Source organism: Mesoplodon densirostris, chromosome 10, assembly GCF_025265405.1.
Source record: "Mesoplodon densirostris isolate mMesDen1 chromosome 10, mMesDen1 primary haplotype, whole genome shotgun sequence".
NCBI lineage: Eukaryota > Metazoa > Chordata > Mammalia > Artiodactyla > Ziphiidae > Mesoplodon > Mesoplodon densirostris.
In genome coordinates, this window is record NC_082670.1 from 37,901,730 (window position 1) to 37,916,442 (window position 14,713).

Consider the following 14,713-nt stretch of genomic DNA (forward strand, 5'->3'; position numbering starts at 1 on the left):
CAGCCACTCCGCGGCATGTGGGATCTTCCCAGACCGGGGCACGAACCCGTGTCCCCTGCATCGGCAGGCGGACTCTCAACCACTGTGCCACCAGGGAAGCCCAGTACTTATATTTTTTAGTGTGTCACCTTACACACAATTTCCGAGAGCCTTAGGTAACTTTGAAACTGAACTAATAGTAATTAAGTTAATTGATAAATAATTTTTGGCTACCTGGAAAATTTCTAAGAAAAATTTAATACTGAAACATTGATAGCTAAGCACAATTTTAAATATATATCTTTTTACTTATTTTTACATGCTAAAGAGCAGCTGTATCTTTGGGTCATGTTCATGAGCGAATTCATTTTTTCCACTTTAAATAGTTATGCAAGGGAAAGCAGGGATTCAAGTAGATATGTGTCTATCCATATTCATATCAGCTATATTAACAATAGCTAAAAGATGGAAGCAACTCAAATGTCCATCAAGGGATGAATGGATAGGCGAAATGTGGTATATACAATGGAATATTACTCAGCCTTAAAAAGGAAGGGAATTCTGACACATGCTACAGCGTGGATGAACCTTGAGGACATTATGTTAAGTGAAACAAGCCAATGACAAAAAGACAAATACTATATGATTCCATTTATATGAGGGACCTAGAGTGGTCAAATTCAGAGGCAAAGTAGAGTCGGGGTTTCCAGGGGAGAGGGAGCTGGGAGAATGGGAGTTAGTATTCAATGGGTACAGAGTCTTCTTTAGGGAAGATGAAGAAAATCTGGATTTGGATGGTGGTAATTGTGATGGTTGCACAGCATAATGTCACTGAATTCTGCACATAAAAATGGCTAAAATGGCAAATTTTAAGTTATGTATATTTTATCACAATTTTTTTTCAAGTTGTGCAAGGGATATGTGTGACTGTAGAAAGTCATGTTGTGTATTTGTGAGCTTTGCTAGTTTACTAAAATGCTAAGACAGTTCTCAATTATTTACCCATTAGTTTTTTCTGGGAAATAGAGTTTAATTACTTTGTTAAAAGTTATAATCACTATGATGTTTGAGATGATACTAGGAATGAGAGTGACAGAGAAAAACAACTGTGTCTGCAAGGAAAATGGGATGTGCTTTTGCTTTACAAGGGATAAGGGAAGTGGTTTTGTCTTAAAGTGCCTGGTTGTTCCAGAACATGAAAAAGCAAAATCTGAATGGATATAGAGAGTAGTAGAGGATTTGTTGAAAGGGAATCTTATTTGTCTTGATTTATAACACCTGAATCTGAAAATAGACTATGAAGTATATGTTAACATTTTGCTAAATTTGGCTCAGTTTTTTTTTTTTTTAAGAAGATGTTGGGGGTAGAAGTTAATTAATTAATTAATTAATTTTTGCTGTGTTGCATCTTCGTTTCTGTGCGAGGGCTTTCTCTAGTTGTGGCAAGCGGGGGCCACTCTTCATCACGGTGCATGGACCTCTCACTATCGCGGCCTCTCTTGTTGCAGAGCACAGGCTCCAGATGCGCAGGCTCAGTGGTTGTGGCTCACGGGCCTAGTTGCTCCGCGGCATGTGGGATCCTTCCAGACCAGGGCTTGAACCCGTGTCCCCTGCATTAGCAGGCAGATTCTCAACCACTGCACCACCAGGGAAGCCCCCTGGCTCAGTTTTGATGGGTTTAAAAATCAATCAACAGGGGGCTTCCCTCGTGGTGCAGTGGTTGAGACTCCGCCTGCCAATGCAGGGGACACAGGTTCGATCCCTGGTCCGGGAAGATCTCACATTCTGTGGAGCTACTGAGCCTGTGCTCTAGAGCCCTTGAGTCACAACTACTGAGCCTGCGTGCCGCAACTACTGAAGCCCGCGTGCCTAGAGCTGAGAAGCCCACGCACTACAACGAAGAGTAGCCCCGCTCGCCACAACTAGAGAAAGCCCGTGTGCAGCAGCAAAGACCCAACACAGCCAAATAAATAAATAAATAAATTTGTTTAAAAAAAAAATCAATCAAGCTTGTGAAAGTTTTACTGCCACATGTTATATTAATGCAAAACTAGAATTTGGCTCCATCTTTATTAAAATAATAAATTGGTCTTAGAGCTCTAGGCAAGGGTTAAAAAGGGGTTACTATTAATCTTCTGTGTAAGTTGCCCGGAAAACTGATTCCATGTCTCAGCAGAATAATTTTCTCTACTTTATTTTGGCTTTATCGTGTTCTAATTTTCTTTAAAACAAAAAGCAGAGCCACTTCCCCTATAAAAGAGCTAAATATCCTTGCAATAGTGTTGCCTTCTATGTTTATTTCAAAATGTTTTATTTTATTGTCACTTTGATTAAATAGGAAACCAAGTACTATTTCTCAGGATCCCATGATTCTAACTTAATCTAGTGCCCTATCTTCTCTGATGGCTCTTTTGGTTTTGCCTTCCCAACATCAGATCCTAAATTTAGAAAAAAAAATTAAAATGTCAGGATATCTTTGTCTTTATTTATTAAGTACCTCAACTCTATTATAAGAGCATCGTGGGAAGAACTGTCAGATCAGAAAAGATATTCAGCCTTGGGCTTCCCTGGTGGCGCAGTGGTTGAGAGTCCGCCTGCCGATGCAGGGGACACAGGTTCGTGCCCCGGTCCGGGAAGATCCCACATCCCACGGAGCGGCTGGGCCCGTGAGCCATGGCCGCTGAGCCTGTGTGTCCGGAGCCTGTGCTCCGCAACGGGAGAGGCCACAACAGTGAGAGGCCCGCGTACCACAAAAAAAAGAGAAAGATATTCAGCCTTTCCTAGGCTAAGTTTACATAGGTAAAACACTCTTAATATAAATATTTCAGAAACTGCATGCTTTAGGGGAAGGCCCTAGAGATTTCTCAATGTCTTTACTATGCAAAATATGTTCTTATCTTCAGGGGAAACACTAATCAGACTCTTAAGAAATAGTTATATACCGTATCCCAATAAAACATTTTACTCTCTTCCATTCTGATATTATTAGTTACTGTAATAACTACAGGCTTTCAGTCTCATTACTAAACACATTTCTGCTTTCCTACCCTTGCCTGAAGGCTTGGTTACAAGCTGCAGGGCAGTTTGTGTCTTCCACAAAGCACACACTCAAAGTCTTGTGGAAAAGGACTGTACCAGGTTCTATGAACTATTGATGCTTTACTTGGGTACAGGATTCCAAGCTGGCATTAGCCGACCTTCAGACTGAGCCAATGGATCACAATTTCTAGGACTCTTTTCAGTCCAGAAGCAGCCAGCTCACCCAAGATCCAGTAGATCAAGAATTAATTACATGGAACTGAATGAATGGTTGAAGGAAATCGAGTTGTGGTTATTTGCTGGGAATATAGTTGATATTATTTTTTTATTGTTTTATTTTTATGGATGTATGAGACTCTTCTCTCTGTCTTTTTGAGCTGTCTCTAAGCTTCAGTTTAGGAAATTATGCTTTCATAAACTGAAGTTTAACATTTTAAATGGTATCTGAATCTCACTGACCCCCTCCTGATTCAGAAACCAACACTTCAATACTTTTCCCGAATCTCTTTTCTTTCTCTGGCAATATAGTTATTTACACAGTTTCAGTAAGGATCTGTCCTCCTTTTTACTGGGATATAATTGAATAGATCAGTTGTGTGACTGGATGTTGTATTAAAAGATGATTCTCATTTAATCAATTGTGACAAGTCCACTGTAAGGTGCACTTGTGGAAGCAATGCCTGCAAAGCTCTCGCAGGAAGCTGGCCTGGAAACAGGTGATAAGGAAGGTTACTTCTAGGCAGGAGAGGGACCTTAGAAAAATTGGGAACCTAAGGAAAGGAGGAAGTCCCTCACATTTATAGGTGCTGCAGGTGAAAGATGCTAGAGAAAGTCTTATGCTTGGTTTCCATATTAGTAGGGAGGCCAACTTGTTCCAGTTTGCCCAAGACTTTCCCAGTTTCAACACTGAAAGTCCCACATCCCAGGTACCCCTCCAGCCCAGGCAAACTGGGACAGATGGTCACTCTAGGTAGAAGAGCGAATAACAGAGGTTTTAAAAGTCCAACTTAAGATTCCATATGAAAACTTCTGGAGAGAAGCTAAAATGGCTCAATACTTCAAAATTCTAGATTTGCAGAGCCCAGTCAAGGAGGCCCACATGCTTTATTTGCACCCTCGCTGCATCTAAGGAAATGATTGAGCCAAACCAAATGAGACCAGACTTTTTTATGTCAAAAATAAAAAACTTTGGAGACTATTTATGATCACAGGAAATTATCTGAAACTTGGAAATAAGGCAAAAAGGTAGACAGCACATCCTTTCAATATCATATGGGGGTAAGAACTACCCAAGTGTTGTCTAGACGAGAGGAATGCACTTAGTTCATCTCATTGTTTACCTTTCATTAGAAGTCCCAGACTTATCGAAGTTACTTGTTAACTTGTAGATTTTGTCCAGGAGAGGTGAAAATAATTTTTGTCTAGTAGTACAGATAACCCCAAAGATTTATGGCCTTTTTTAAAACTGAACTCAGCAAACTTATCCTAACACTCTTCTGTCAAATTGCCTATAAATATTTCAGCTTCTCAAATGGTCCTTGAACCTGTCATAACATCTTACTGGTTCCCTCACTAATTGATAATAATAATGAATGAGATAGATCTTTGATAAGTATTAATTTTATAGTTACTCAAAAGTCTCTTTTTTTAACCATTTTGAAAATTATATTTTAACATCAGCCATTTGTACTTTTTTGTGGCCGTGAGGTTGGAATATAGGAAGGGTCAGCCAATCTTGGTCTAGGTCACAGCCTAAGATTACTTCTTGGCATGTACAACCTTGGCTGATCTTCTGTTTCATTGAAGTTTGCAGCCATTGACATTGTTTGATTTCCAGGGCCCTGACTGCTCCCCAAGATAAACTTCCCTGCTCAGTGGGCCTAAAATTATACCATTTGCAAGTTACTCCTTTGGCCTAAAACCTTTCCTTTGTTAATATGCAAATTTTCTGGAAGAGGGTAACACAAAAGGCCTTATCAATCATTTACACATTAGTATAAACAAATTCCTAGCCTTTCCTAAGAGCAAATTTGAGATGAGAGAAAGGGAAAACAGCAGGAAAGCTCTGCTTTCCTGGGATGGGGAGTCTCAGAAGGCTGTGGAAAAGGGATTCAGTGGGATGGGGCCTTGGACTCACCGCCAGGTCCTCTCGAGTGACAAAGCCCCTCTCCTTGGCACCACAGTCCTGGAAGAAGCCCTGCAGTTCTGCAGCTGACTGGGAGGACCAGGACTCTGGCTCGGGGGCCACAGAGGCATCCTGGCCATCAGCTGGCTCTCGCATCTGACGCCAGCGGTTGGAGCCTAGCTTCCGGGCCTTTCGAGGCACTCTCTGTCCACTCTCCATGGTGCTTTGGCCTGGGGACAGAGAGGTGAGGGGACACTGGGCTGCTGAACAAAGTCACTCCCTGCTCAGAACTCTCCCATGACCCCCCATCACCCCTGGAGAAAACCCATGGTGGCTGACGAAGCCATGCCTGATCTGACCTGCGCTGGCCTCTCTGACTCATCACCCACCCCCAGCTGACAGCCTCCCACACATCCCGCTCAGGGCCTTTGCCCTTTCTGTTCCCTCGCCTGGAATGCTCTTCCCTGAGGTATCCACATGCCCTCATCTCCTTCAATTCTCTGTTCAACTGTCAAAAGTCTTCTCCAGGACTTCCCTGGTGGCGTAGTGGTTAAGAATCCACCTGCCAATGCAAGGGACATAGGTTTGATCCCTGGTCCTGGAAGATCCCACATGCCGTGGAGCAACTAAGCCCATGTGCCACGGCTACTGAGCCTGCGATCTAGAGCCCACGAGCCACAACTACCGAGCCCGCACACCACAACTACTGAAGCCTGCGCGCTCTAGGGCCTGCATGCCATAACTACTGAGCCCGCGTGCTGCAACTACTGAAGCCTGAGTGCCTAGAGCCCGTGCTCTGCAACAAGAGAAGCCAGAGCAGTGAGAAGTCCGCGCACCGCAACGAAGAGTAGCCCCCGCTTGCGGCAACTAGAGAAAGCCCACGGGCAGCAACGAAGACCCAACGCGGCCAAAAAAAAAGAAAAAAGAAGTCTTCTCCAGCCATCATAAGTTCTATTGCCTTACTTGGGGGTGGTTACACAGGATGGTCCAGGATCTCACTGTTTGAAAGACCAGAAAGAAGCAACTTGCTGCTCTACCAGCTTGTCTCCTCACATCACAGATTCCAGAAGGGGCTCTCTCCGTCCTCCCTTCCTCCCTCTCTCAGCCTCACCTGGCCTCCAACCTCTTTTTCCTCCTCAACAACGTTTCCCTACTCCTTCCACATATGCACCAGGGAATCCGTAGCCCCCCCACATGGCTTTTATGACCTTTCAAGACATGCGCATCCTTCACCCCCTCACCTCTGCATCCCATCATGGTCCATGTCATCCTTTCTGAACCACTCGCCATTCCTGGAATGCCAGATTCCCTCCCACGCTTGCTCCCTTTGCCCCAAACCTCCCTGATTCTCTCACCCCCTTGCCTAACTGATACCTCTTCCCCCCTCACCTTAGAGTCTAACCTCCTCCCTGAAGCTCCCCCATGCTTCAAGCAGGGTTCATGCCCCTTTATCTGTGACCCCATGATGTTCTGGGCTCCCCCTATAGGAATATTACTCTGTGCCTCAGTCCACACTGCTCCCAGCTCCCTAGTACCTAGTAGGTGCTCAAGTAAGGGTTGTCAAATTCATTAACTGGGCTACTTTCATCTGTCACTCAAGGTCAGTTAGTCAATTGATAAGGATTTGGATGGATAAGGATGTGTCCAGGTGAGGCCTCAAGGTAGGAGAGAAGGAGGCTGGAGTCTGGAATGAGTAGAATCTGGTCCTAGTTGGGGGTGGCGAGGGGGAGGTGAGAATAAGTCTGGGACACGTAAACCTGTATAGGGTGGGAGGGGTTTGATGTGCACATAGGCAGCTTCCTGCAGGTGCTGAGTCTTGAGCCAGGCTCTAAAGGAAGCGGGTAAGATTTAGAAGCAGCGAACAGCCTGTGTGATGGGACTGATGAAGCAGGAGCACTACACTCACCCTGGACTTTTCCTGTTGGGGTCAAAGGTCACAGACAGGCTGAGTGGAGGGAATGGGACTCTGCCTCAGGGATAACGGGCTCATGGCAGGCGTCTGGAGCCACTGGTCTAGCCTCCCCTTGGGCAAGTTCCTTCACACAGGTTGCATAGAACCTCAATGAAGCAATTCCTCACCCTTGGGGAGGCCCCAAACTTTAAAGTGAAGTAGAGTCCTGACTCCTTATCAGTTACTGCCTCTTTCTCTTCCCTTTCTGCTTTTTCTCTCTACCTGTTTCTCTCCATATCTCTTTCTGTCTCTCTCTTGGGGCCTTCAAAGTCTGCTTCAGATGCAGTTTTAAGATTATAGATGTAAAATCGCAGTGGTGTGCTGGAGCCACATATTAGAGGCTTGCAAGAGCCAATTGTGTACCTCTCTTCCCAACTCAGCAGCCTGCAATCAGCCGCTGTGGGAGTATTTACACCAGGGGAATCAGCAAATGCTACAAATCAGGGGTTTTTTCCCCAAAGAACAGTTACCAGAACATCTCTTCTGCCCAAACCCTTCCCAAGGTCTAGCATGCATTTAAGCAACAGCTGTTCACTGAGCACCGACTGAATGCCAGCACAGTGGAAAACGAGCCTGCTGTGATGTGTGAGGCTCCATTAGGCAAATTGGGAAAAGTGCCCCTTCCTCTGGGCAGATGCAGCCCAGTGCCAGGGCCCACGGGTTGGCAAGTGGACTGTGGGCTGGATTCCAGTCCCCACTCACCCCCTTGGTCAGGCACCCTTGTACAGGACACAACCTACATACCCAAGTAGAGCCCCTGGCCCTGTAGTTATATGGGTGGACTAACTCCTGGTCTCCCCTAGAGGCACTCGCATAGCCTCATTCAGGAGAAGACACAAAATTAATTACAGCACAGTGTGGAAGGGGCAATAAACCTGTGTGCCAAGTGCTGTGAGAGAACTGCAAAAGGAACAACTCTCCAGTGCCTATCAGGGAGGACTTCCTGGGGGAGGTGACATAATTTAGCAGTGAGTTCCAGGGCAGGAGAGATCAGTTTTAACCCTGGATCGCCTCATGATGCCCAGCCTTGCTCTGGGCATGTGTTGGACCCTCAGTTACTCACTGTTTCCTCCACTGACACACACTGTCCTTCAGAATGTGGGTTGTTCTACTAGATAACTGAGTAGACTCAAAAAATATTAGTGTCATAAAAGAAAAAATAAAGCAGGGGGACTGTTCTTTATTCAAGAGAATAAGGATAAATGGCACCTGAATATAGTATGCAATCTTTAATTGGATTTCCCTTCAAAAAACAAAACAGTAGGGGGCTTCCCTGGTGGCGCAGTGGTTGGGAATCCACCTGCCAATGCAGGGGACACGGGTTCGAGCCGTGGTCCGGGAAGATCCCACATGCTGCGGAGCAACTGAGCCCACGCGCCACAACTACTGAGCCCACGTGCCACAACTACTAAAGCCCGCGCGCCTAGAGCCCGTGCTCCGCAACAAGAGAAGCCACCGCAATGAGGAGCCTGCACACCGGAACGAAAGAGTAGCCCCGACTCACAGCAACTAGAGAAAGCCCGTGCACAGCAACGAAGATCCAATGCAGCCAAAAATAAATAAATTAATTAATTAAACAAAAACAAAAACACAGTAGGAATAAGGGACATTTTGGGGGCAACTGGGGAAATTTGAATATGGACTTTATATTAGATGATATTCACTGAGCAATGTGAAATTTCTTAGGTGTGGTACAAGTGTTGTGATCATGTAGAAGAATCTCTGTCTTTAAGGGATCCATGCTGAAGTGTATAATGTCTGCATTTCACTTTCAAATGGTTCTGAGTAAATACATAAGCAAATGAACAGGAAATAAGTGTGGGTGGGAGGGGGAGAGTAAATGGGGCAAATTGTTAGCCATCTGTCCTATAGCATTCATTGAACTATTTGCTCAACTCCTTTGTAGATTTGGAAGATTTCTTAATAAAAGGCAGAGGAGATAGGAATTCCCTGGTGGTCCAGTAGTTAGGACTTCATGCTCTCACTGTCGGGGCCCAGGTTCAATCCATGGTCGGGGAACTGAAATCCTGCAAGCCATGGTTTGGCCAAAAAAACAAAAACAAAAACAAAACACCGGTGGTGGGGGGAAGCCAAGAATGAGATTCCAGGGGTTAGAATAGAGAATTTCCTCCACGAATCTAACTGTCCTTCCGCTAGTATCTCCCACTCCCCCATCACCCTCCATGTTGCCCCTGGAAACAATGATGAGATACACAGCCCTCCTTGGGGTGCATCTGTCCACACCCAGAGGTCAACATGCATCCTCACGCACCATCCCCCTAAGAGGGGAGCTCCCTCCCTCCATGACCCCACGACCCTCCAATGGGCTGGGCCTTGGGCCTTGTGTATTGTAATCAAAGAAACACTCACTGAGTGTCAGTGCCAGAAGAGAGTCCAACCCACCCTCTTGACCCATAAATGTGGAAAAGGTGGCCAAGAGAGGCAGTGACTTCTAGTCCCAGTGCTTTAGAATCAGACAGACTCTGCCTCCTGAGCCCTGCCGCTCACTGGCTCTGTGACCTTGGGCAAGTCACATAACATCCCTGTGCCTTAGTCTCCTCACTGGAACATGAGACTAATATCTACCACATGGGGTTGTTGTGATGATGAGAGGAGACAATTGAAGTGGAAACACCACTTCCCATTCCCAGCAGAGCCCACCTCCCTTCTGGCTTTACTTACTTTCTTTTTTTTTTAAATTAATTTACTTATTTATTTTTGATTGGGGATTTAGTTCCCTGACCAAGGATTGAACCCATGCCTCCTGCAGTGGAAACACCAATTCTTAACCACTGGACCACCAGGGAAGTCTCCTGGCCTTATTTTCTCTTAGTGCTTGTCCCCTTCCCAGAATAGGGTATTTTTATGCATTTATTTGGTAAAATTTGCGTCTCCTCTTACTGAAACAGAAGCCTCATGTGAGTAAGGAATTTACTCTTTTGTTCACTGCTCTATCCCAAATGCCTAGAACAGTGCCTCGCATACAGTTGGCGCTTAGCAAATATTTGTTGAATATATAATCCATGTAAAGTACTCACAGCTATGCCCCGAAAACAGCAACCACTTGGTAAAGTTAGCCATGACAATTGTGGTGACAACATGGATGAGGGTGAAATTCCATTTGAGTCTCATAAAAGTTGGGTGCTGTACACATATGATTTATCCCCACTCAGCAGATGAGGAAACTGAGGGAGGTAGGCTCCGAAAGACAGAGACCTGCCCAAGCCATGATGTCAGAAGCAAATCTGGCACCAGATCCACTCTCCTGGTTTGTCATGGGACGGACTTGCCCCAAAACCACTTCTTGGGGAGGTACCTCCTCAGAGGACAGGAGGCCCCTCTGTAGATCACAGATGCCCCACAGAGCAGCCATGATGGGACAGGGCTTTGGAACAGGGCAGAGTGGGCAGGCTTTGCTCGGGTCGTGAGACTTGGGAACTCAAGTTCCACATGTACTTCTGTTGACAGAGATAACACACACATGGGATAACACACACATAAGGCAGCAAGATAAGATTCCCAGTGCAGAAGCTTCTAGAACTGAAGTGCTGGGGGAAGAGACTACTGTGATGTGGGTGTCACATCACTGAGTCTGTCAGGCTCCCACAAGTGAAGGGAGTTAGAATCCTGAAATAGATTCCCTGTGACCACATGGCAAGACATGGGATGCTCTTGACATCACTGTCCGGGAGTTCCTAGTCGAGCTGCACCCTATTTCCATCAGTCCCCTGGCACTTTGTAAGAAAGCAGCACTTCCTGGACACCTCACCAGTCCCCACTATGCCGAAGGCCTCAGCATCAGCCCTCTGAGTCTGTCAATCCTTCTCTCCCTAGAGGGTACTTGGTGGCCCCCTCCTTGCCTGTCAGGAGGCCTAGGGCAGAAAGGCAGCAGGTGACCTACCACCAGTTCTGTCTCAACACACCTGTCACCATAAGTCAGGGACAGTGGACTGCCCCCTCACGGCTTCGCAACGTGCACCTAAAAACAGTCTATGCCCCCATCATGGCCAGGTATGGCCCCTCAGAGACAATGGGGACGTCCTTCAGTCAGTCCTCACGTGTGTACATGTGTGTGCACACATATATGTGCACACGCACACACACACACACACACACACACACACCTCCCTCACGGTCAACTCTCACAGTCAGACAGGACACCCCTCACAGCTGCTGGCGTCTACGAAGGTCCCTGCACTCTCAGAGTCACTCAGAACAACACCCTCAGAGTCAGCCAGCAGGGGCAGCCCTCCGTCAGAGGCCCCTCCTCTGCCATATTCCCCTTATTATTATTATTTTTTTTTTGGCCGAGTGCTGTGTCTTGTGGGATCTTAGTTCCCCAACCAGGGATCAAACCCAGACTCCCAGCAGTGGAAGCACAGAGTCCTAATCACTGAACCGCCAGGGAAGTCCCCACATTCCCCTTATTGATCATCACTACCTCATACTTGTAACAGTGGGAAACCTCATCCTGGCCAGGAGCACACATACACACACGCACCCCCCAGCACTACTACCTCTCCCCACTTCCTTGCCCAAGAAATCATATAAAGTTTGAGGCCAGACTTGAGGGCAAATGAATCCTGCTCCCAGGCATCCCAGAAATCAGCTCCCCACTGTAGGACGTGGTTCAGCAATCAGGCACCACAGGCTTTCCCTCAGGAAGTGGAGAGTCTTGTAAGAAGGATGCTGTGGGGGACAGGGGCAGAATCACAGCATCTGCGATCGCCTTAGGGCCTCTCCCAGTTCCATCATTCTCTCTCCAAAGGGCTGAGGAACTGGGCCTGCGCTTCACTCCAACTACTTCAATAACTACAAGTAATAGTGATAGTCACAGAACCCAAACTGTTCATGTCAGTGGGTCTGAGAGACCTCCTAGTATATTTATCCTCTCCCTTCCCCCCACTAACCTGATAGAGAAACCGAGGCTCTGAGAAGCCAGGTGACTTGCCCAGGTTCACATGGCCATTTAAGGGTAGGTAATCTATCCAAGTCTCCTACCCAAGTGCCTTCCGCTAGATGCAGAGAGGTCCAAATTCATGAGAAAAGGGCTTAGCCCTTTGCACCTCGTCCCAGGAGCCGGGTGGGGACCACAGCTCCCTCCCCCATCCTCACCCCGCCAAAGAAAAGAAGCATTGCAACTCCAGGGTAGCTCCCACCTCTCAGAGGCTCCCAATCGTGCATGCAGCCCCGTGCCTCCTGGACCTGGTAATGAGGCAACCACTGCCCCCAGGAGCCCACGAGCTCTGGAACTGTTAACAGTCTTGTCTCTTGCTTAATCACTCTTTCCGTTCCCCGGGGAGCCAACCTCCTGTGTTAATCTATGGGACTTCCTGTCAAAGTGACCACTGATTACACTTTCACCATCTTGCCTGGTACTCCCAAGGAGCCCTAGCCCTACAATCTTAGAACTGGAGAAAGCTGGAGCTGGTGGGGAGGCCACAGAAGCTCTTCAGGGTAAGGTCATCCAGTTCTCAGTGGCAAAGACAGAACTTTGACCCTAGTCTCTGGTTGCCAGAGTGATGCCTCACCTTATCCCAGCCAAAGTGTTGAAGGGCACAATTATGGCTAAAGCTGAGTGTATACACCATGCCTTACCTCAGATCCTCATTCTCAGACCACGTCTTCAAAATCCAGGGGAGGCCCACACCCAAAGCATCTTTTAGGGAATGTCTAACCTAACACCAAAATATATTGCAGAGCTACATCCATCAGAACTGCATGGTACTGGAGCATAAATATAAATGGATGAACTGATGGGACAAAATAAAGAATAGAAAGGGGGACTTCCCTGGTGGCACAGTGGTTAAAAATCCACCTGCCAATTCAGGGGACACGGGTTCAAGCCCTGATCTGGCAAGCTCCCACATGCCACGAAGCAACTAAAAACCATACACCACAACTACTGAGTCTGTGCTCTAGAGCCCATGAGCCACAACTACTGAGCCCACATGCTACAACTACTGAAGCCCGCGAGCCTAGAGCCTGTGCTCCGCAACAAGAGAAGCCACCACAATGCAAAGCCCGTGCACCACAACAAAGAGTAGCCCCCACTCACTTTCCCTAGGGAAAGCCCACGAGCAGCAATGAAGACCCAACGCAGCCATAAATAAATAAATAAATAAATAAATAAATAAGAATAGAAAGGAACAGACTCACTCTATATGGGAATTTATTGTATGATAAAGGTGGCATTTCAAATCAGTGGAGAGGGACTTCCCTGATGGTCCAGTGGGTGAGACTCTGTGCTCCCAATGCAGGGGGCCCAGGCTCAATCCCTGACTGGGGAACTAGATCCTGCATGCATGCTGCGACTAAGAGTTCACATGCCACAACTAAAGATCCCGCATGCCACAACAAAGATCCCGTGCACTGCCACTGAGACCCAGTGCAGCCAAAATAAATATAAACAAACAAATAAAAATAAATAAATAAATATGTTTAAAAAATAAACTTAAAAAAAACCAAATCAATGGAGAAACAGTGGTTTATTCAGTAAACTGTGGGACGAATAGGCTAGGTATCTGCAGAAAACAAAGTTGGAGCTCTAACTCTAAAATAATTCCAGATCAAAAGTTTCAGCATTTAAAAAAATCGTACAATTATATGTTGTTTGCAATTTGCTTCAAAATAGTCAAGGGATGGGGGAATGCGTGGGATGTAGGTGAAATGAGACTGGCCCTGCCCTATTCTGACTGCTGTTGAAGTTGATGAGGGTAACTCTGGCTCCTTCTACTTTTCTCTCTACTTTTGTGTATGCTTGAACAAATGCCAAAAGTAATTATTGGATAATTTAAAAAATAATCTTGGAGCATTTAAGGCCTTTCCAGGCATATCAAAAAGCATTAGAAGCCATAAAAGAAAAGACTGAGGCAATCCACCAGATAGAAATTTTTTAAGAAAAAAATAAAATAAATGAATGGCAAAAACAAAGAAATTACCATTGACAAATAAAAAGGCAAACAAACTATGAAAAAATATGCACATAGCACAGAAAGTAAGCTAATTTCCTTTTTATATCATGAGCTCTTGCAGATCAATGTAAAACCAATAATGCATTAGAGAAATTGTTATCATATATGAATAAACAACTCATGGGAAAAAATATGGCTTTTAGACACATGAAAAAATGTTTACCTTCACTCATAATAAAATAAATAAAAAATAAAACTACAATGAGATAGCATTTTAAGTTATCCAGTTGGTAAAACAAAACAAACAAACAAACAAAATAACATACCATGTTGTAAAGGATGTAGAAAAACATTTTCACAGATTGTTTGTAAGAACATAAACCGGTACACCTTTCATGAAAAGTAATGTGATAATATCTATCAACGTTTAAAATGCAAAAGGCTTTTTACTCAGCAATTTCAGTTCTAGTCATTTGTCCTACGGGTGATGTACAAAATGACGATTTAAAAGGATATTCATTACAGCATTGTCTGTCATAGCAGAGGATTGGAAACAACCTAAATTTCCACCAACAGGAAACTAGTTAAATAAGTTCTGATACATGCATATGATGGAAAATGAGAAAGATCCGGGTAGACTGATATAGAATGACCTACAAAAGATATTGTTTTGGGCTTCCCTGGTGGCGCAGTGGTTGAGAGTCC

General features: G+C 45.5%; 1 protein-coding gene across 1 annotated transcript in view; it reads right to left on the bottom strand.

The window, feature by feature from the left end:
* RAB44 (RAB44, member RAS oncogene family) overlaps positions 1-12,278 on the bottom strand; it is a 33,771-nt gene extending 21,493 nt beyond the window's left edge. Inside the window, exons 1-2 of the mRNA XM_060111198.1 lie at positions 12,254-12,278; positions 5,156-5,373 (exon numbers count right to left, since the gene is read on the bottom strand). Of these exons, the coding sequence (XP_059967181.1) occupies positions 5,156-5,373; positions 12,254-12,278 (243 nt within the window). The remainder of the gene's footprint in view (positions 1-5,155; positions 5,374-12,253) is intronic.
* Positions 12,279-14,713: the final 2,435 nt, after the last annotated feature.